The sequence below is a fragment of the Prionailurus bengalensis genome, chromosome C2 (assembly GCF_016509475.1).
Source record: "Prionailurus bengalensis isolate Pbe53 chromosome C2, Fcat_Pben_1.1_paternal_pri, whole genome shotgun sequence".
NCBI classification, from domain to species: domain Eukaryota; kingdom Metazoa; phylum Chordata; class Mammalia; order Carnivora; family Felidae; genus Prionailurus; species Prionailurus bengalensis.
Window position 1 is genome coordinate 56194462 of NC_057350.1, and position 21985 is coordinate 56216446.

At 37.4% G+C, this 21985-nt stretch overlaps 1 protein-coding gene across 1 annotated transcript in view; it reads right to left on the reverse strand.

The window, feature by feature from the left end:
- The window catches only part of MORC1 (MORC family CW-type zinc finger 1), a 149709-nt gene that overhangs the window by 44735 nt on the left and 82989 nt on the right, over positions 1–21985 (reverse strand). The window contains exon 13 of the mRNA XM_043594091.1: positions 818–883. Coding sequence (XP_043450026.1) covers positions 818–883 — 66 coding nt within the window. The remainder of the gene's footprint in view (positions 1–817; positions 884–21985) is intronic.

Genomic DNA, 21985 nt, shown 5'->3' on the forward strand with positions numbered 1-21985 from the left:
CTCAAGGTCATGGAACCTACTTAAAAAAAATAAATAAAAAATAAAAAATAAAAAATGAATAAATAAAAGTGTAGAGTTTTGCATGTGTGCATGCATGTGCGTGCTTGTGTGTAATTGGTATAACCGGAAAGCCCTAAAGTTTAAAAAATATTCCCTCTAAACTCTAAATTTTAGATAATAACAGACATTTGAAGGATATAATGTAATATGACATTTAGGAAACACAAGGAACAATGTAGGAATTAATAACATATTTTTAGGCTGATATATAGCCATAAATTAAAGCAATCTATGTATATGATTACATATATACATATATACATGTATATATATATATATGTATATATACATATACATGTACATGTATATGTATATATGTATATATAAAACCATAGAAATAACATATTTTTAGGCTGATATATAGCCATAAATTAAAGCAATCTATGTATATGATTACATATATACATATATACATGTATATATATATATGTATATATACATATACATATACATGTATATGTATATATGTATATATGTATATATAAAACCATAGAAAATATGGGAAATATATTAAAACATTTAAAATGGTCATCATCTCCAGACAGTAGGACAATGGGTATTTAAATTTTCTTATTTATACTTTATCTTCTAAGTTCTTCCTAATAAACATGTATCACTCTAATAAAAAAAATGGCAATTAAAAATATGTATTAGTGCTTCACTAACCGAACCATGATGACATTTAGCCCTTGATGAAGTCTTACCCTTCAAATGGGAAACATGACACAAATGGCTAAATCCTACTTTAATTACTCACCTTAGATGCTGAAGTTCGGCAGGTAGTAGTGAACTCCATGATTCTTCTTGTTGGTATAAACTGAGGCTTTTATGAAAAAAATCATTAGATGAATGTAAGTAAAAGTAACTTTCAATATGAATATTATAATAATTAAATATTCTTCATTTCTTAAAGACATTTCAAGATTGTGTACCCTCAGGGTGACTGGGTGGCTCAGTCGGTTAAGTGACTTTGGCTCAGGTCATGATCTCACAGTTTGTAAGTTCGAGTCCCGCATCAGGCTCTGTGCTGACAGCTCAGAGCCTGGATCCTGCTTCAGATTCTATGTCTCCCTGTCTCTCTGCCCCTCTCCCACTCATGCTCTGTCTCTCTCTCTCTCTTTCTCTCTCTCTCTCTCTCTCTCTCAAAAATAAATAAACATTAAAAAATAAAAATTAAAACAAAAAGATTGCATACCCTCACTGATAATTACTAAGGGGTCCCTTTCAGAGTAGATCTACTGCAGCAATGTTCTGATTAGGGATGACTGGACAACATAAGAGAAGGCAATGACTTGTCAAAGCATTACAGATCAGATGTCTCATGAGCAATTTCAGGGTACCACTGTATCAAACATGTCTCCACAGCCCCTGTACCCTTTCTCTGGAGACTCTTTATTCCCTGTTTGCAGGTCCCAGCATCTGGACTAAATCCTGACCCTCAGCAATAGCTCTGTTTAGTTCAGAGCTCGAGGCCTGAGCCTGAAGGGACTTCTGAGGGTAGACCGGCCTTAACTGTGTCCCTAATAACTGGATGCTGCATTGTACTCACAGGCACAGCTAGAGAGAGAGGAAGCCATCTGCTCTCCCTGAAAAATAAGTACCTTTTAAGCTAGTATTTTGATGTCATGATGGGCACGTTAAAAGGATGAGATGTTGACTAAATACACAGAGAAAAGATAAAGAGTAATACAGGCCCTGTACCCCATGCTCAGGTTCACTCCCCTTCAGAATAGACCCTGGTTAGGGGGTCTGTCTGGACTTCCTTTGTGTAGTACAGCCATTAATGTTTACTGAGCCACAAACACCAATGTGATAACCAGCTCAGTGGCCAGATTCTCTAGGACATAAAATTTACTTTCCTCTTCCAATTTCCCCTGAAATTGGGAGTCCTGGATGATTGAGGGTTGGCTCTGCTCTCTGCTGAAAAATTTTCTGATGTGGATGGTTTAGAGTTTGAAATGGTGCCTTTTCCTCTGTCTTGAGATCCGGCTGCCTCTTGGAACATTCTATAAACTGCTGGTACCCTTCAAGACAACTCTTCCAAAGCTGAATTCATTATTTCCTTTTATATCTGCACCCACTTTCAACCAGTACTTCCTAATACATTCCCTCTTTTCACCAGTGACATCACCAAACACCCAGTTACCCAAGCTAGGTTATCTTTGGTTAATCACCACCCTCAACCCTCTCCACCTAATCAGTGATAAAGTCCTATGGATTTCTTCCCTTAAATCTTTTTTTTTTTTTAATTTTACACTAGCCTCAAGTCACCATATTGTTTAAAGCTTTTTATCATCTCTTGATTGAACAATTTTCTATAATCCTGTTTTTCTTGCTTCTAGTTCACTTCCCCCTCATCCACCCAGGGAGAATTAATTGCTTTATTTTCTACACCCCCATGGCATTATTTCTTTTTAGATGTTTATGTAGAAAATATATTCACATGAAGCAATATACATTTTTAAAAGTACGTATTTTTTAAAAATCTCCTGATTACTCCATTCTTCATTTGTCCAGTTCACATTCCACTGCTGTTACTTTTCTGTTTATCTTTCCAGACATCTGTTTATACCTCATACGGAAGCATATATAAGTTTTCCCCACAGATTTGAGGTATGCAAAAATGGTAGTATATTATACATACAGTCTGCATCTTGCTTTTTCACTTAAGGATACATCCTAGAGATCTTTCTCCATTAGTACTTAAAAAGCTTCTTCATTTCCTATTACAGATGTATTGTATCCCAATAAATTGCATAAAAAATTATTTAACCAGACCTGTTAATAAACATTTAAGTCTTCTTAATATTGTACTCTACAAAGTATGTTGTAATGATGTGTAAAATAGGTAATTTTGTAAATAGTTAATTCATATTTGTGTATGTATATGTAATCAGTTTCTAAAAGTCCAATTTCTGGATCAAAAGGTACATGCATTTGTAACTTTGATAAACACTGTTACATTGTCTCCACAAGGCTTTTTGGTGGCTCAGCATACAGTCATCCTTGTGACTATTTCAAGAGCACTGATAAAAAGTACAGTCTCTATTTTGAGAGTACAGAGTATATATCAATTATATATACCTTACTATTATAGATGTTGGATTGTTTTGTATTTCTAGGCTGAGAGAAAATTAAAGTTTCCTATTACTAGCACGATTGACTCTTTTTCCATGTACCATTTGTAGGTTTTTGCTTTATGGAACTAAACACTACATTAGCTGATATGAGAGATTTGTAATTGATACATCTTTATTGCATATTGAAGACTTTAGTTTAATTAAATGCCCTTCCTTGGACATTTAATGTTTTTCCCCCTTGATTTCCAAACTGATATTAAGCTGGGCCACTATACTTGTACATTTGTTTGAAATACCATTTTCAATTTTTCTGAATTGTCATTTTAGATGCATGTCTTGTGTATAGCACAGGATTGAACTTTGCTTTGTGATGTAACCTAAAGTTCCTTGCCCTTTATTAACATAAGGTTTAGGCCATTCATATTTGTTGATACCATATATGTGGTTGGTATTAGTCGTCATATTATTTTATTTTGTTTTTATAATTTGTCTTAAGTTTTTAATGATACAGTCCATTTTCTTTGTTTTACCTGATATAATGCAGGTTGTGGGGTTTTTGTTTGTTTGTTTTTGTTTTTGTTTTTTGCCTAGTGGCTACCAAAAATGATAATTTTTTTTAATTTTTATTTTATTTTATTTTTCAATTTACATCCAAGTTAGTTAGCATATAGTGCAACAGTAGATTTCAGGAGTAGATTCTTTAATGCCCCTTCCCCATTTAGCCCATTCCCCCTCCCACAACCCCTCCAGTAACCCTTTGTTTGTTCTCCATATTTAAGAGTATCTTATGTTTTGTCTCCCTCCCTGTTTTTTTATTCTTTTTGCTTCCCTTCCCTTGTGTTCATCTGTTTTGTCTCTTAAAGTCCTCATATGAGTGACGTCATATGATATTTGTCTTTCTCTGGCTGATTTCACTAGAGGTAGTATAATACCCTCTAGTTCCATCCATGTAGTTGCAAATGGCAAGATTTCATTCTTTCTGATTGCTGAGTAATACTCCAGTGTGTGTGTGTGTGTGTGTGTGTGTATACATATATCCATTGTGTGTGTGTGTGTATATATACACACACACACACACACACACACACCCCACATCTTCCTTATCCATTCATCCATTGATGGACATTTTGGCTCTTTCCATACTTTGGCTACTGTACATAGTGCTCCTATAAACATGGGGTGCATGTGTCCCTTTGAAACAGCATACCTGTATCCCTTGGATAAACACCTGGTAGTGTAATTGCTGGGTTGTAGGGTAGTTTTATTTTTAATTTTTTGAGGAACCTCCATACTGTTTTCCAGAGTGGCTGCACCCCCAGTTTGCATTCCCACCAGCAGTGCAAAAGAGATCCTCTTTCTCCTCAGCCTCTCCAACATCTATTGTTGCCTGAGTTGTTAATGTTAGTTATTCTGATAGATGTGAGGTGGTATCTCATTGTGGCTTTGATTTGTATTTCCCTGATGATGAGTGATGTTGACCATTTTTTCATGGGTTGGTTGGCCATCTGGATGTCTTCTTTGGAGAAGTGTCTATTCATGTCTTTTGCCCATTCCTTCAATAGATTATTTGTTTTTTGGATGTTGACTTTGATAAGTTCTTTATAGATTTTGGATACTAACCCTTTTTCTGTTATGTCGTTTGCATATCTTCTCCCATTCCATTGGTTGCCTTTTAATTTTGCTGATTGTTTCCTTTGCTGTGAAGAAGATTTTTATTTTGAGGAGGTCCCAATAGTTCATTTTTGCTTTTGTTTCCTTTGCCTACAGAGATGTGTTGAGTAAGAAGTTGCTGTAGCCAAGATCAAAGAGGTTTTTGCCTACTTTCTCCTTGAGGATTTTGATGGCTTCCTCTCTTACATTTAGGTCTTTCATCCATTTTGAGTTTATTTTTGTGTATGGCATAAGAAAATGGTCCAGGTTCATTTATCTGCATGTCACTGTCCAGTTTTCCCAGCACCACTTGCTGAAGAGACTGTCTTTATTCCACTGGATATTCTTTTCTGCTTTGTCAAAAATTAGTTGGCCACACATTTGTGGGTCCATTTCTGGGTTCTCTATTCGGTTCCATTGATCTGTCTGTTTTTGTGCCAGTACCATACTATCTTGATGATTACAACTTTGTAATACAGCTTGAAGTCCGGGATTGTGACGCCTCCTGCTTTGGTTTTCTTTTTCAAGATTGCTTTGGCTATTTGGGGTCTTTTCTGGTTCTATACAAATTTTAGGATTGTTTGTTCTAGCTCTGTGAAGAATGCTGGTTTTATTTTGATAGGGATTGCATTGACTATGTAGATTGCTTTGGGTAGTATAGACATTTTAACAATATTTGTTTTTCCTATCCAGGAGCATGGAATTTTTTTTCCTTTTTTTTTTTTTTTTTTTTGTCTTCTTCAATTTCTTTCATAAGCTTTCTAAGTTTTCAGTGTATACATTTTTCACCTCTTTGGTTAGATTTATTCCTAGGTATTTTAGGGGTTTTTATGCAATTGTAAATGGGACCGATTTCTTGATTTCTCTGTTGCTTCATTGTTGGTGTATAGGAATGCAAATGATTTCTGTGCATTGATTTTATATCCTGCAACTTTGCCAAATTCATGAATCAGTTCTGGCAGGTTTTTTTGGTGGAATCTTTTGGGTTCTCCATATAGAGTATCATGTCATCTGAGAAGAGGGAGAGTTTGACCTCCTCCTGGTCGATTTGGATGCCTTTTATTTCTTTGTGTTGTCTGATGTCTGAACAATGATAATTTTATAAAACTCTTACTCTTAGTTCTTTCCATCTTGAGACAGTATCTACAAGTTTCCTACTCTGGACGAAGATAAAATTTGTTTATTTCGTCTCCTCTCTTTTCTTCTGCTGTCTGATATTTACTGACATTCTCTTTCTCAGTATTTACATCAGTACGGAAAAGTATGCTTAAATTTCAGTGATACTTCTTGGTCTTCTATGACAGACAAATCTTCTATGGTGAACAAATCACCATTCACCTTTCATCTTTGGCTTCTTTTGTTTTGTTAGTTGAATTTCTACATTGCCAGGGCATTTACATTCAGTTTGATACCTAATGTCACATATGTTTGAGACTACAGTTTAACTATATTTATAGCCTATAGCCTATAATTAAATACAGTAAATGATTATATTCAGGTTTTTTGGTATAGAATTTTCAGATGTCTCTTGGCTGGTTGAAATTTGATCTTTACTTGTTTTTCTCAAAAAGGGATTCTTTTTTTCAAAACTTTTTGTTTGTAGGCTTTTTATTTGAAGAATGGTGTGCTGAATATAAAATTCTTGGTTTACACCTCCTTTCCTTGAGAATCTTACAGTTTTTACTTCCTATCACTTGAGCTTTTTATTTTTGTAGAAAATTTGAAGCCAGTCTGAACTTTTTTGTCTCTATAAGTGATTTGATCTTTATGCCTATTCATCAAAACATATTATCTTTTACTGTACAGTTGAGTAACTTTTCTAGGATATGTCTTATTGTTGACTATTCTGGGATAGTTTACCCTACCATGCAGTGTACTGTTTCAGATATGTAGCTTCAAGGTTTTTGGTTTTGTTTGAATTAAAAGTTTTCCTGACTTATATGTTTATAAGTGTGTCCTTCCCTTACTTTTTCCCTGGGTATTCCAATTATGCTAATACTGAATCTCCTTTTTCTACTTCTATTATCATTTTCTTTGTAACTATAAGTAAGCCCTTCCTAATTTCTATTCATTTCATTTGCTTTTTCACATTTATCCTCTATACCAGGGGATAGCAAACTTTTTCTGTAAAGGGCTAGATAGTAAATATTTTAGACTTTGTAGACCACTACGGTCTCTGTTGCATGTTCTTCTTTTTTCAGTCATCCAATAACATAAAAATTATTTTCAGTCTAAGGGCCATACATGAATAGGTAGTGGGCTAGATCTGGTTAATGGGTAATAGCGTGCTGACCCCCACTCTATATTTCCACTGTGTTGGGGCACCTGGGTGGCTCAGTCGGTTAAGCATCCAACTTCGGGTCAGGTCATGATCTCACGGTTCATGGGTTCAGGCCCTGCGTCAAGCTCTGTGCTGTCAGCTCAGAGCCCAGAGCCTGATTTGGATTCTGTCTCTCTCTCTCTCTCTGCTCTTCCCCCACTTGTGCACACTCTCTCTCTCTCTCTCTCAAAAATAAACATTAAAAATTTTATATTCCCACTGTGTTTATTAGAGTGATAATCTGCCTTTGTAATTCTTTCCAATTGTATGATTTATTTTTCCTATTTCTTCCTTGAGTTCTACCAAATCATTTTTTAATTGTACTGTTTCTTCGTATTTTAACATCTCTTCCTAAATACTTATATTTCTTCTTTGAGGTCTTCCTTCATAAAAATAACTTCAAAAAAATTTTTTTTTTACTAAGTAAAAACTTGTTTCTAAATGTGTGTGTAAAATTTCCTTCTGATCTGTGTTAACTTTTTTTACATTTCCAGCTATATTGAGATATAATTTGACATATAATTCATTGCACATAACTCAAGTGTACAATGTGATAAGATTTGACATATGTATAAAGTCATCATAATCATCAAGAAAATGAACATACTTATCATGCCCAAAAGTTTCCTTGTGCTCCTTTTGGCCCTCTCTACACCCCTTCCTACCCCCATCCAATCCATGGGCAACCACTGATCTGCTTTCTCTCAATATAGATTACCTTCATTTCCTAGAATGATTAAGTGGAATCATAAATTATGCATTTTTTCTGGTTCTTTCACTGGGAAGAACTATTTTGAAATTACTATGTGTTGTTGTGTGGATGAGTGGTTCATTCCTTTCTACTGATGAGTAGTATTCCACTGATTGGACAGACCATAATTTGTCTTTTGGGTGGTTTTAAATGTAAGCTTTTACATTTAAGCTTATGGCCCATTTCAAGATAATTTTAGTACTGAGGTAAGAGTCAAGGTCCATTATTTGGGGGACATAGGGCTATCTAAGTGTTTTGGTATCATTTGTTGAAAGGTTGCTCTTTCTCCCACTGAAACGTATTAGTCCCTTTATTGAAAAACAACTGAACATATATGTGTGACTCTATTTCTGGATTCTCATTCTACTGCTCTATTTGTCTCCTTTTACATCAATACCACACTGTCATGATTATTGCAGGTTTATAAGTCTTGAAATTAGGTAATGTCAGTCCACCAACTGTTCTATTTCAATGCTATTTTGATTACTGTTGTCATTCCACATGATTTGGGAACATTTGCAATTTCTACCAAAAATAAATCTTGCATAAATTTTGACTGAGGTTGGGTTAAGTCTATAGACCAGTTGGGGAGAACTGACATCTTAACAATATTGGATCTGCAAACCCATGAACATAGGTTATCTCTCCATTTATTTGTCTCATGTAATTTTTTCAGCAATGTTTTGTAGTTTCCAGTGTACAGGCCTTGCATATTTTTTTGTTAAATCTCTCCCTAAGTATTTCACATATTTTTTAAATTTTTTATTGACTCTCCTTCCTATAGTAGTTCATATATTTTAATGTTACTGTACATAGTATTTTTATTTTAATTTTCAATTTCTTGCTGCTAGTATGTAGAAATAGTTGATTTTTATATACTAATTTTGTGCCCTGCAACCTTGCTAAGCTCCCTTCACTAGTTTTAGTAACTTTTTTTATAGATACCATCTGACTTCGTACATAAACTGTCACAACTAAAAAGTTGTTTGCCTAAAAAAAACAGTTTGCCTCTTCATCTGCAATCTGAATGCCTTTTGTTTCTTTTTCGTACTTTCTTTTTTCTTAGGTTTTTTAATTATTATCTCAAGTTAGTTAACATACAGTATAGTCTTACCTTCAGGAGTAGAACCCAGTGATTCATCTCTTACATATGACACCCAGTGCTCATCCCAATAAGTGCCCTCCTTGATGCCCACCTGTTACCATTTACCCCTCTCTCCCAATCACCACCCCCATCAACCCTCAGCTTGTTCTCTGTATTTAGGAGCCTCTTATGGTTTGCCTCCCTCTCTGTTTCTGTCTTATTTTTCCTTCTCTTCCCCTGTGTTCATCTGTTAAGTTTCTCAAATTCCACACATGAGTGAAATTATATGACATCTGTTTTTCTCTGACTGACTTATTTTGCTTAGCATAATATACTCTAGTTCCAACCACATTGTTGCACCTTTTTCTTACTTTCTTGCACTGCCTAGAACTTCCTATCTAATGCTGAACTGTGGTGAGAGCAAACCTCCTTGCTTAATTCCTGATCATAGGAGAAAACAATTTAGTTTTTCACTACTAAGCACAATTCTACCTGTCAGGTCTTTTTTGTAGATTTCCCTTTATCACATTGAGACAGTTTTCTTCTGCTCCTGATTTGATGTGAGTTTTTATCAGAAGTGGATGTAGTTGCTTCTTTTTTGTCATATCATTTATATTTTACTGGGTTTTCCTTTTTTTCTTATGGATTCTTATTTTTATGTTATATATTTATATTTTGTCTTGTTCATATTTTACTGGAATCTTTTTTTTTCTTTTTGTATGACATCTTGTTTAGCTGCTATACTAGCTCATTTCTTAAACATATAAGAGTTAGGATTTCCAGGACTAGGTCTTTCCCCGAGTTTTCTATAGAAAGGGAGGACAAGATTCTAGGCAAGTTTGCCCTCCAGCCCAAGCCAAACTTCTTTTCTTCTCATCTCCACACATACACATACACACGGCTTCTGCAAATACAGCTTTTGAGTACTTTCATGTGCATTTCACATCTACTTCTATGAATCAGAGTAAGTCCAGTAGGGTTCTTGTTGCCTCCTGGCTAAAGTAGATGATGGCTAGAGCTTTTCCATCTCCAGAAGTACCCTTTTTCACTAAGAGTATTTGTATTAATTCTTTAGATGTGCTACTGCTAGGCTGTTTCTTCCACTTCTTTCCCCTGCCTCCTGTGGATTTCCTGTAGTATCTTGGCAGCTTCGAGCAGCCCCGAGCAATACTTTAGTATATATGTCTTCTAGTATGACTGAAATTTGAGTTCACATTTTTGTTTTCTGTTTTCCTTGTTGCTCTTAGAAGGCTTCCAGAAGTAGAATCGGAAAATGCTAAGTCTGTATAGCCACATTTATAGCAGAAGTCTCCGATTATAACACTTCTACCTCCCTTTATCATGGTATGGATCACACTTAATTGTATGCTAACATGCATGTCTCTCTCGATAGATTGGAAACTTCCAAACACATGTTTTATGTGCAATACCTAACAATGTTTAGCACTTTACAGGTACTCAATAAAATGTTGATAATTGAAAAGATAAAGAGATGCCCCCGGAGCCCATAGCTCATCTATTCCACACAGTTGAAACACTGCCACAAGCTTATTCTACATGCATAATACGACTACTTCTCACTCTTGTTGGATACTATCGCCTCTTTGAGATGCTTTGCATTAAATGCCCGTATACACTCTCTTCCAATGCTTGCATCACCCTAGGATGAGTTTTGTTCCTGATACCGCAAAATGGATCGAGCCTAGCCTAGTGACACTATATGTATGATACAGTTCAATTATTTAGGTTTGTATCATTTTGGGTACTGGCTTAAAGATCATCACTTTTTTGCTATATAATTTTATTGTAATGACTTTCAACCTCTACTAATCACATCACTAAACTAAAATTGTGAGTAAACAAAAACGTTTACAAATTCCATAAACTTTCCTCTTCTATATTAATTTCAGAGTTGTGTTTCCACAGAACTTTAGACATTACAGAAAAACACAGCAAAATTAAAATGTCTCAACTACACTTTGAACAGAAACACATCAATAATGCTAGTCAAATAAAATATTTTAAGGCGATACAGAAGCCAATACCAGACACTGAAATGACCTCCAGATGCCAGTAGTAATGCCTCCAGATGAAGGCAAAATTCACTCATAATTGGAAGAACACAGTAGTAGTTAGGGGAAGAGGCATTCAAAGACAGCCACACTGAAGATCTTCCTTTCCCTGCATGGCTCTATACCCAGAAAGTTTCACTACAGTCAATGAGTCATTTCACTGTGTCTACAGTAAAGGTACACCATATCCTTAATATGTTGGGTCCAATTCTCTTACGAGTCCTGTTTTATCTTTCTCCTCAATTTCATCACATACTTCACCGTGGAATTCCAGGAACTGCTCAAATTAAGTGAACTTACACCGATCTTTCTGTCCCTTAAACACTATCCAGCTCTGAAATCCTTTTGCTTCCTTATAATTTACAGTTCTCCTATTTCTCTCAGGATTACTAATGTTCTTCATAGCTACTGAAACTTTTATTCCTTCAGTTCTTCTCTTTTCTCTCAATCTGCCACACCCCCTCTTGGCTTCCTTTCCATTCCCCATTCTGCCTGAGAAAAACAGTTCATCACTTCAGCTATGCTTGGCCACACCCAACACAATAAACCCCAGCCTTAAATCAATCAGATCATTGATCATTTTCCCCGTGTGCTCAGCAATTTCAGGCTGTAAAGTTTGCATTACTGCTGAAAACACACCATAAAAAAAAGGCCTGGTTCTCATCCTCTCTGGACTTATTGTTTTATTCATCCTTGGTTAGCTTCTGTGCCCCTTGACAAAGGTTGTTTCAAATCTTCATCATGCTCTGTACACAAAGCTTGCCTCTTTCACCATCAGCAGATGACCCTGACTCTTCTTTAGAAAAAAACAAAACTAGGTATTAGGTGTGTATGAACCCCCCGACATTTTCTCCCACAATCTCAGAGGGAAAAAATGTCTCTCCTCTTACCCTAACTTAAACTCTCTAACTGCGTCCAAGTAATCCTTCCTGTCTTTGCTGAAATCTTTCTGTATCAGTCAGGCCTCACGTGTGCTATGAGTCTCACTGGCTCCCTTCTTAGTCCAGAAACATTGTCAAACTTCTCCTAACTACAAATTTACCTCAACCCTACCCCCCTAACCCTCTAGCTACAACCCTTTCTCTGCCCCTTCAATACAAAGTTTCTTTTAAGAGTAGCTTATTACTCATGGCTCCCACTTCTTTCCTTTCTGACCCCTCAACCTACCTGGCTTCCTCTCTGAAACTTACCTCATTTATCTGAGCAGTGGCCTTTAAATAAAAACCAATGGATCAAGACAATGAGAAGATACGCCACAGACTTGGAGAAAATATTTACACAAGAAACATCTCATAAACAATGGTTATCCAAAATATATGCAAAAAGCAAATCTCTTAAAATTCAGTCAATAAGAAAACAATCCAATTTAAACATAAGCCAAAAATCTTGAGAGTTCACCAAAGACACACAGATGGAAACTAAGTATATTAAAATATGCTCCACATCACAGGTCATCAGGGAAATGTAAATCAAAATGACACCGCTGCACATCTGTTAGAGTGGCCAAAATCTAAAACATTGAACACCAAATACTGGTGAAGATGTGGAGCAACAGGAGCCATCGTTCACTGTTGGTAGGAAAACAAAATGGCACAGCCACTCTGGAAGACAGCTTGGCAGTTTCTTAGAAAGCTAAATAGACGATCCAGCAATAGCGCTTCTTGGTGTCTGCCCAAAAGAGTTGAAAATCTACATCCAAACAAAACTTCCACATGGATGTTTATAGCGGCTTTATTTAAAATTTCCCAACCTTGGAAGTAACTAGGATCTACTTTGGTAGGTTAACGGATAAACTGGTGTATCCAGCAATGAAATATCATGCAGTAATAGGAAGAAATGAGCTATAAAGCCATGAAAAGATATAAGGAAACTTAAGTGCATATTACGACGTGAAAGAAGCCAATCTAAAAAGTCTACATACGATTTATGACTCCTCCTACATAACATCCTGGAAAACACAAAACTATGGAGACAGTAAAGAGATCACGGGTTGCCAGGGGTTGAGTGGAAAGAGATAAACAAAGCACAGAGTAAGTATTTTTAGGGCAATAAGTATATTCTGCATGATACTATAATGACAGGTATATGTCATCATCCATTTGTTCAAACCCATAGATTGTACACCAATAGTGAACCTTAAGGATCTATGGACTTTGGGTAATTATGACATGTCAAAGTAGGTTCACCAATTATAACAAATGTACCACTCTGGTGGGGGATATGAATAATGGGGAAGGCTATGAATAACGTGTGGGGGCATGGGGTGTATGGGAAATCTCTGTATCTTCCTCTCAACTTTATAGTAAACCTAAAACTACACTGAAAAACAAAGAAAATATTTTTAAAAATGTGGATTTAGTGCAGTGCCCGGATCATAATAAATACAGAGGTAATACTTGCACACTTAATTTAATAATTCAGCAGAATTAAAGGCAAAAGACCAAAACAAAACACTAAAAAATAAGATTAGAAAAAAGTTTTCTAAAGCATTAAGACAAAAAGTAGGGTATTTCAGTTTTATCTATCAAAATATCTTCTGTGGAGACAGGGATAACATATAATTAGCGAACTAAAATAAATTGGCACATGTTAAGTGTGTTAAATGAAATTGACCTTAATGAAAAATGTTACTAGTTCCTCCAAAAGTTTTCCCTCCTTAATTAGCGACAGGTATTTCTACTGATAGATGCATTTCTACTAATAGATGGATGAAGATTACTTATGGAATTGACCTATAATTCTTTAAATATAGTTTTTAAAATCATTTATATGCTTTTTTATTTTAAAAACCCATTTTTACATCTTTAATTGCATATTTCATAGAACGGAAATCTATATAGCTGGTAATCTGCTTTAAATTCTGTCTCATTGGGGCGCCTGGGTGGCGCAGTCGGTTAAGCGTCCGACTTCAGCCAGGTCACGATCTCGCGGTCCGTGAGTTCGAGCCCCGCATCGGGCTCTGGGCTGATGGCTCAGAGCCTGGAGCCTGTTTCCGATTCTGTGTCCCTCTCTCTCTGCCCCTCCCCCGTTCATGCTCTGTCTCTCTCTGTACCAAAAAAAAATAAATAAACGGTGAAAAAAAAAAATTAAAAAAAAAAATAAATAAATAAATAAATTCTGTCTCATTTACTTAAGGAGTAGCTGTTTACTAACAACAGCATTTTTTTAAATCATCACCATCATCTCCAGACTTCAAAGAATCATGATCAGCCTAGGAATCTTGCTAATATGTTATTTATTTTTATATGACACTTATAAACTCTCCCAGAAAGACTCTTAAATTTCTTTACATGTTTGGAAAGCCCTGAAAATCATAGACTGAATTGGCAAAAGCTGCATAAGATGAAGTGTCAGAAAAGCAGAAAAGCTGAGGGATCCTCAAGCCGGGAATGTCTGTGGTATCTAAGAACCATCTGGGGAGCTAAGTAGAAATGCAGATTCCAAGGCTTAAGTCCGCAAGAATCTTGTTCAGTCAGTCTGGCAGATCCCAGGGAATCCATATTTTTCAAACATGTGACATTGTCATTCAGATGGCCCAGTCATCACAGACTCACAGACCTGGAAGGCTGAGGAATCTCCCTTATAATGGTTATCTGTGCTTTGTGATGCTACAGAGAAAATACTTTTATGTATCCATACCATCAGGGCTTTCTGATAGAATTTTACTAAAACTTGAGACCTGGGATAGAAGAACAAACCTAGGAAATTAATTTGTACTAATTATTAGTGAGAGAGCATCTCCAAAGAGATTTACCTCCTTGGAGGTATGTGTTTGCATTTTGAGGGAGGAATGGAATTTGAGACGGTGTGGACATTGCCTGGGTTGTAAAGGCTGGAGAAGCTAGTCTTATCTTGCCCTAGAAAGACTTATTTATATTTCAAAGGGAAGAGTAAGAATTCAGGATCCCTCCCAAAGAGCAAAGGGTTACATGCATATGGAGGGGAATAGACAGATGGCTGTTTCTCTCCTATATAAACTTCCAGATTCACCCTCCCCCAACCCCCCTTTCAGAGTTCTTTACCAGTAGTACAAATTCTGGTATATGTAGGACAACATGTCATCTGACTCATCTCATCCATTGCCTCAGGGATACAAATTAGGGCAAATGGGAATCAGCACAATTATTTGCTATAATTAAATAATAATTTTCTTTGCTCCAGAAACCTCATGTTTGCATTCAGAATAAAATTAATAAATATAGATATCTAAAACTTAACAGCTTGCAAACAAAGATGGCAATATTCACACGCTCTAAAATCGGATGGGTCTTTGTGAACATCCAGCTTAATCCCCTTCTTTTTATTGAGCTAGGGGATACTAAGATCAAGGACTAGAGACTTCAGGCAGACCTGAGGTCTGCTGCTTATAAAAAAGAGCTGGGACCTGCAGTTAAAGATCCTGACACCAGGCCAGTGCTGCCTACCACATTCAGCTGCCTCCACCGTCTTTAAAGAGCCCCTAAAGGGGCGCCTGGGTGGCTCACTCGGTTAAGCGTCTGACTTCGGCTCAGGTCATGATCTCACAGTCTGTGAGTTCGAGCCCCGCGTCGGGCTCTGTGCTGACAGCTCAGAGCCTGGAGCCTGCTTCAGGTTCTGTGTCTCCCTCTCTCTCTGACCCTCCGCTGTTCATGCTCTGTCTCTATCTCAAAAATAAATAAAACATTAAAAAAAATTAAAATAAATAAAATAAAATAAAGAGCCCCTAAACATCTTCCCTCTATACTGTCTTCTAGAGAGATCACTGCCCTCCAAATCTGCCTAATAGAGACAGAGTTCCTCAAAAAGAAAAATTATGATTGCTGTTAGCTATTAATTTCTCAATTTCTCCCATGCTGAAGAGCTATCAATCCAAACTGAAAGCAAGATATCAGAGTGGTTCAAACAGCTTTGAAATAAGAATCAATCTCCTATTCCTGTCTTGTTTATGTGACTTAAGCCAAGAAAGGCACATGCCTGATTAACAGTAAGGGGTCTGGAGCTTGACTGTGTCAGATTCTCTGGCTTCCTAACTCCACTTGGCAAGTTCCTTCTCTGCACCTCAGTTTTCTCTTCTATGAATGAGGAATTATAAAAGCATAGGCGTGTCATAGGGTTTAAGTGAGTCAGTACACTTACAGCACCTCTAACAGTGGCACATTATAAGCACTATTGTCATTCAATCCTTCCATTCATCCTTCTCCTTTAAACTCCTCATCTATTTAACGTGTGCAGTTAATCATTCAGAGTAGTTTTAGAATTCACCAAAATATATATGATTACGGAAATCTTGGGGAAGAAATTGAAGAGGAGAAGAGAATTGGAAACCCAAAAAATATGCAATGATCTTTTACTACAAAAACCCTGTGGCAATCAAATGACACAGTATATGCAGAAACAAGTGGCAGATAAACCATGAAGCAAATGAGGCTTTGGCTTCAGGACCCCTCTTCAACACAGACCCTTTCCAAGGCTCTGCCCCCAACTTCATATTTATAAATTTTGTGATTTATTTGACGGGGGGGCGGGGGGGGGGGCACAAAACTATACAAACCTCAAGGTCCAAAAAAACTAGATCTGCCTGTGTTCAGAAACATTTTAAGTAATAGTTATTTTCAAATGCCAGGAATAATTACCAATGGTCTTGGCTAGAAGACCTCCTTGAGGATTCTCTGAGTAAAGGAAGGATGATTCTAGACCATCAGAAAGGAAAGGTCATAGCAAATAACAATTAATTCTCTGGATCTGGATTAGAGCCCCCAGGTGTGTCAAGACACCACCCTGTGTAAGAAGGCTGGGTCTGGGGCACCTGGGTGGCTCAGGCGGTTAAGCGTCTGACTTCGGCTCAAGTCATGATCTCGCAGGTCTGTGAGTTCGAGCCCCGCGTCGGGCTCTGTGCTGACCACTCAGAGCCTGGAGCCTGTTTCGGATTCTGTGTCCCCCTCTTTCTCTGACCCTCCCCCGTTCATGCCCTGTCTCTCTCTGTCTCAAAAAATAAATAAATAAACGTTAAAAAAATTAAAAAAGAAAAAAGAAGACTGGGTCTGGGCAAGCAAGACTGACTGAAGAAGGGCAGGGTTAAAGCACTTGCTGGTTAAGGACAAGGTAGAAAATAGAGATTACATCTGAACTTCACTCAAGCCTACAGGAGTTAGGCCAGAGGAAGGAACCAGACTCAAACCAAGAATACGATCAGGTAGAAAAGGCTTAACGACGATAAATCAAGAGGCATAAGATGTGGGGTCAGACTTCAAAATCAGAACAATTGTGGAATACAGTTCCTTACACTGAACTGAAAATGTGAAGCTGGGTCCCGAGTAAGAGGGGAGATTTGGACTAACAAGATGAGAAATGGGATTCAAGCTGAGAGGGAAAGATTCAGGAGTGGATTCAGGAGTGTTGGTGCTCAGGGGTACAGACTCAGAGATACCGGGTTCCTTTAGAAGGGACCAGTGAGTAGCCTGCTTTGGAAGGAAGCCAAATATCTGTACCTTACTCTGAGCAGTGAGGAAACAGCCCCCGCAGTGCTTCCAGGGTGCCAGGCAGCCTCTGATTATCCCTGAAGAGCATGCACACTAATTGAGAACTGGTTGTACATGCAGTTCAGGTGCCCGAGAAAGTTTTATAGGGCAGAGATCTAATAGGTATACTTGCACTAAAATCCAAATTAATATTCCCTCCAGTGAAAATCATTTCACACGACACACCTGAACGTCCACTCTCTCCATCTCTGTAGATGTGAACAGGAATGACTGACATGCAGAGTGTGGGATGTAATGTGGCAAGACTGCCTGCCCTCGTCAGTAGTCAAAGCTACTTCTGTCCTTCTCAGAGCAAGAAGTTCCCTTTGGACTCACATTCCTATTGGTCCTCAGCAGCTGCACTGGGTCATGTTTGTGAAACCCAGGAGCCGACAATAAATGGTATTTCTCGGTCCCAATCTTCAGGGCATAATAGGGTGATTTATGAAGTCAGGAAGAGGGACTGTCCTGGGCTCCTCAGATGACACTGCTCCCCGAAGGGGTTCTGCTCTGGCTGTTCTGATGTGCATCTAACTACTGGTGCTGTCCCAGATTGCTTAGTAAACCACAGGGTTGTTCTGTCATGTAGTGTGACATCAGCTCCTCAGGAAAAGACGAGTTAGAAAATAATTTGGACAGGGTGTCCGGGTGACTCAGTCAGTTGAGTGTCAGACTCTTGATTTCGGCTCAGGTCATGATCCCAGGGTCATGGGATCAAGCACCGTGTCAGGCTCAATGCTCAGTGAAGCTTAAGATTCTCTCTCTCCCTCTGCCCCTCTCCTCTGCTTGTGTTCTTTCTCTATAAAATAAAATAAAATACAATACAAAAAAATAAAATAAAATAAAGATGAAATGAAATGAAATGAAATGAAATGAAATGAAATGAAATGAAATGAAATGAAATGAAATGAAATATAATTTGGACAAGCAATTCAAGTTAAGAAGGTGAACATCTTTTGTTGGACATCTATTTTACCCAATACTGAGCCAGGTGTGGTGGTGGGAGGTATACAAGAGAAAGAACATGTGATATCTACCCTCAAGGAACTTCTAAACTAGTTCAACATAAACAATTCGCTTAACGTCTCGTTTGCTATGCTGTGAACACAGGGCCCACAAGTGTGAATATATTATGCATTATCCCTTTCGGAAAAACAACACATCACCACAGAGAAATGAGATCTTTGTAGCAAGAGTAATAAAGTAAAATATTTCAACTACAGTGAATATAATAGCTTCTTGTTAGACAAGGGTCTTTAGGTATCATAAATTTTAGATCATGGCAGTTTATGTAAGAAGACTGAAAAGTACTCTTGATGAATATATTTTCTAAGGCATCTGTCTCCATGGTTATAGAGATTTGAAATCTCAGCATCCTACACAATAATGACACATTTAAAAGATTAAATTCTAAATGGGAAAATGCATTCATACTCTTCATTACAAAGTTGTGTTCAGATATGCCATTTCAATTTGGAAAAACACAGCTAAAAGTTCAGGAAGCCTTTCTTGCTCCACATTTACTGCTAAAACAACCAATGTGGGAACTGTCAGATTATACTATTTCATTTTTTTGTGTCCATGTGAGCACCACAAAAGAACAGAATGCTGTTGCTGGAATTCCTTTTTAACAGGCATGACATTTTACACAGGCTCTTCACTTGATGCAAAGACCATGAACATGACAAATTAAATCCAAATACAGTCTCTGTATTCCCATCCAAATGCCACACCTTATTTTGACCAAGTGTAAGAACATTTTGGTCTCCAAAATGTACACAGAAAGTGTTAAGTCTAACTTTTGTAGAGTGGACCAACTCAACCAAATGAAAACTAATTATTTTTGTACCTATTTGTGACGAGTTATGCATAAATCAGATTATTCCTTTAATCTTTCATTCATTGTTTGGTAAATACTTATTACGTGAAAGGTCCAGGCCTAGGTATTTTGGGGAACGCAAGGATGAATAAAAATGGTCCCTTCTTTCTAAAAGTTTATAGTCTAATATAGGAGACAGAACAGATACACAAATAACTATTGTACCAAGTAGAAAGTAAAACATGTTCTAAGAAAGACCCATTAAGGACAAAGAGAACTGGAAAGAAGACATTTTTATAGGGAGAGAATAAGAAAAGACTTCATACAGAGAATGATATTTTTAGATCTTGAAGAGCTAAAAAAGAGACAAAGGCCACTCCAGACCAAATGGAAGGATCATAGGCACTCAGAGCAGCATGGAGATGGAGAATACACCTAAGGACAAAGGCTAGCTCAGGGCAATTCCCATAGAGGGGAAGAAACTACAGATGACCTCTGAACAACACAGGGGTTGGGCCGCCAACCCCTACAGAGCTGAGAATCTTCCACTAACTTTTGACTCCCCTAAAACTTAACCACTAATAGCATATTGTTGACTGGAAGCCTTGCTGATAACAGTCAAATTAACACATGCTTTGTAGGTTAGATGTATTAAATACTGTACTCTTACAATAAGTATACTAAAGAAAAGAAAATGTTATTAATTAAATAAGGAAGAGAAAATACACTTACTGTGCTCTACTGTATTTATCAAAAAAAAAAAAAAAATCTGCACAAGTGGACCCGTGCAGTTCAAATCCATGTCGGTCAAGGGTCAACTGTACTGCCAGGAAGGCAAAGAGAGTCAGATTAGAGAGAGCCTAGAGTGTAGGATAAGAAATTAATATTAGTCAGAAAATACTCAGGGAGAAAGACAGGATGCGCAAGTGATACAGCACACACCACAAAAACACGTATGATATAAATACAGACTCATTAACATTATTTATGTACAAAGGGGTAAATGCAGAGTAGGCTTGACTCAGGGAATCAAGTTATGATCTGTGTTCTAATAACTGAAGGCATTAAGTGGATTTAAGGTGGTACCAAAAAACCCTGAATGAGATGTACCGAAAGCTATATTCCACGTGCATGATTATGATGCAATCGTCCTTATGATACAACGGGATGTAGATGCAAATCTAACCTGTGACTTAAAGCTCATAAAGGGGCACACTTGAGGACTGGAAGGTTTCTCAAATGCAGAGAAACTGATTTTGTAACTCTACTCTATGGCTTCAACAATTATTGTCTAGGTTTACTGACAGAATAACAATTATCCAGATAACACACCACATAGTAGCAGAGCCATCAAGTGACACAATGAAAATGAAAATGCTTTATCGTTTGGCCAGCAGGTGGCACTTGTCACTTGGTATAGAAACAGCGGGTAATGTGGAATGAAGTTGAAACATGGAGTTAGGAACAGATTATTCATTCATCTATTCAGAAAGGAGAAAGAGTGGAATGGGCTGTTTCAGAAGCACAATTTATAAAGAGGGTTTTGGGGTGCCGACGCAGCTTATGAACTGTGTACACATAGTTCATTAGGTATTTTCCTAAACAGGTATTTTGCAACGAAGCGGTCTGTTGCCTTTGTAAATGTTTTTATGTCCTTTCTGTCTGTATTCAACCTTATGAGAGTGTGAGCAGATCCGTGCTGAAATTAGACAAAAAGGAAACAAACTCCAACTTCATCATTTAAAAATGTGCAATTGATTCAAATTATTGAACGCCTTTGAACTTTACTTCCCTCTTTTGCTATAACTGATATGACTGCTATGTTGCAGGGATTACATAACATACCATCTGTGGAAACGGTATCTTTGGACTTAGCTACTTCATTTTCTCCTAGAGGATAAGATCTAACCATTGAGACACCTCTTTTACCAGAACAGTTTTCTGTCCCACTGTGAGTATCCTCTAGCTCAGGTAGGCGGTACTCCTAGAGGTTAGTCACTCATCATACCGGTAGGGTGTGTAAGAGGTGGACATGACCCTGTAGCTCCAGTACCATCATACTCTCTCTCTACAATTATTTTACCACTCCTGGTTGTCAGTGATACAAAACCCAGAACCACAGAATCTAAGGTCCAGAAAGGTCTTTGATTTACCTAGTGAACTTTTCATTTTCCAGATCAGGATGCCTTCAGCCATGAAAGATGAAATACAAGAGAACACGAAATGGGATGTGCAGATTTAGGTCATTTTTATATTTGCTTCCCAGTCTGGTCAGCGCATAAGTAGGCACTAGTAATGGGAGGTAGGGAAGGAGAACAAGAGGCGGGCAAACCATAATTACACGGCATGTATCTTATTACTTGCTGATATTGAATGAATGGGCACCACCAGTAGACATAGTGAATCATAGTCATACACTAACCAGTTCCTGATTTTCCAGTGATATCTACCCCACACCTGAATCATGTCTGCACTTCACCTGAATGGCACTAAGGCCCTATTTTTCTGGGCACCCTTGCCCATGTTTATATTCTAACAGAACTTCATCTGAAAGGTGGTCAGGAAGAGAGTAATTCACAATGACTACTGGGCAGTTTTGAGTCTTGTTTCTGGCATCTGGCAGCTATCACCAAAATACAGTTTTTTGAATAC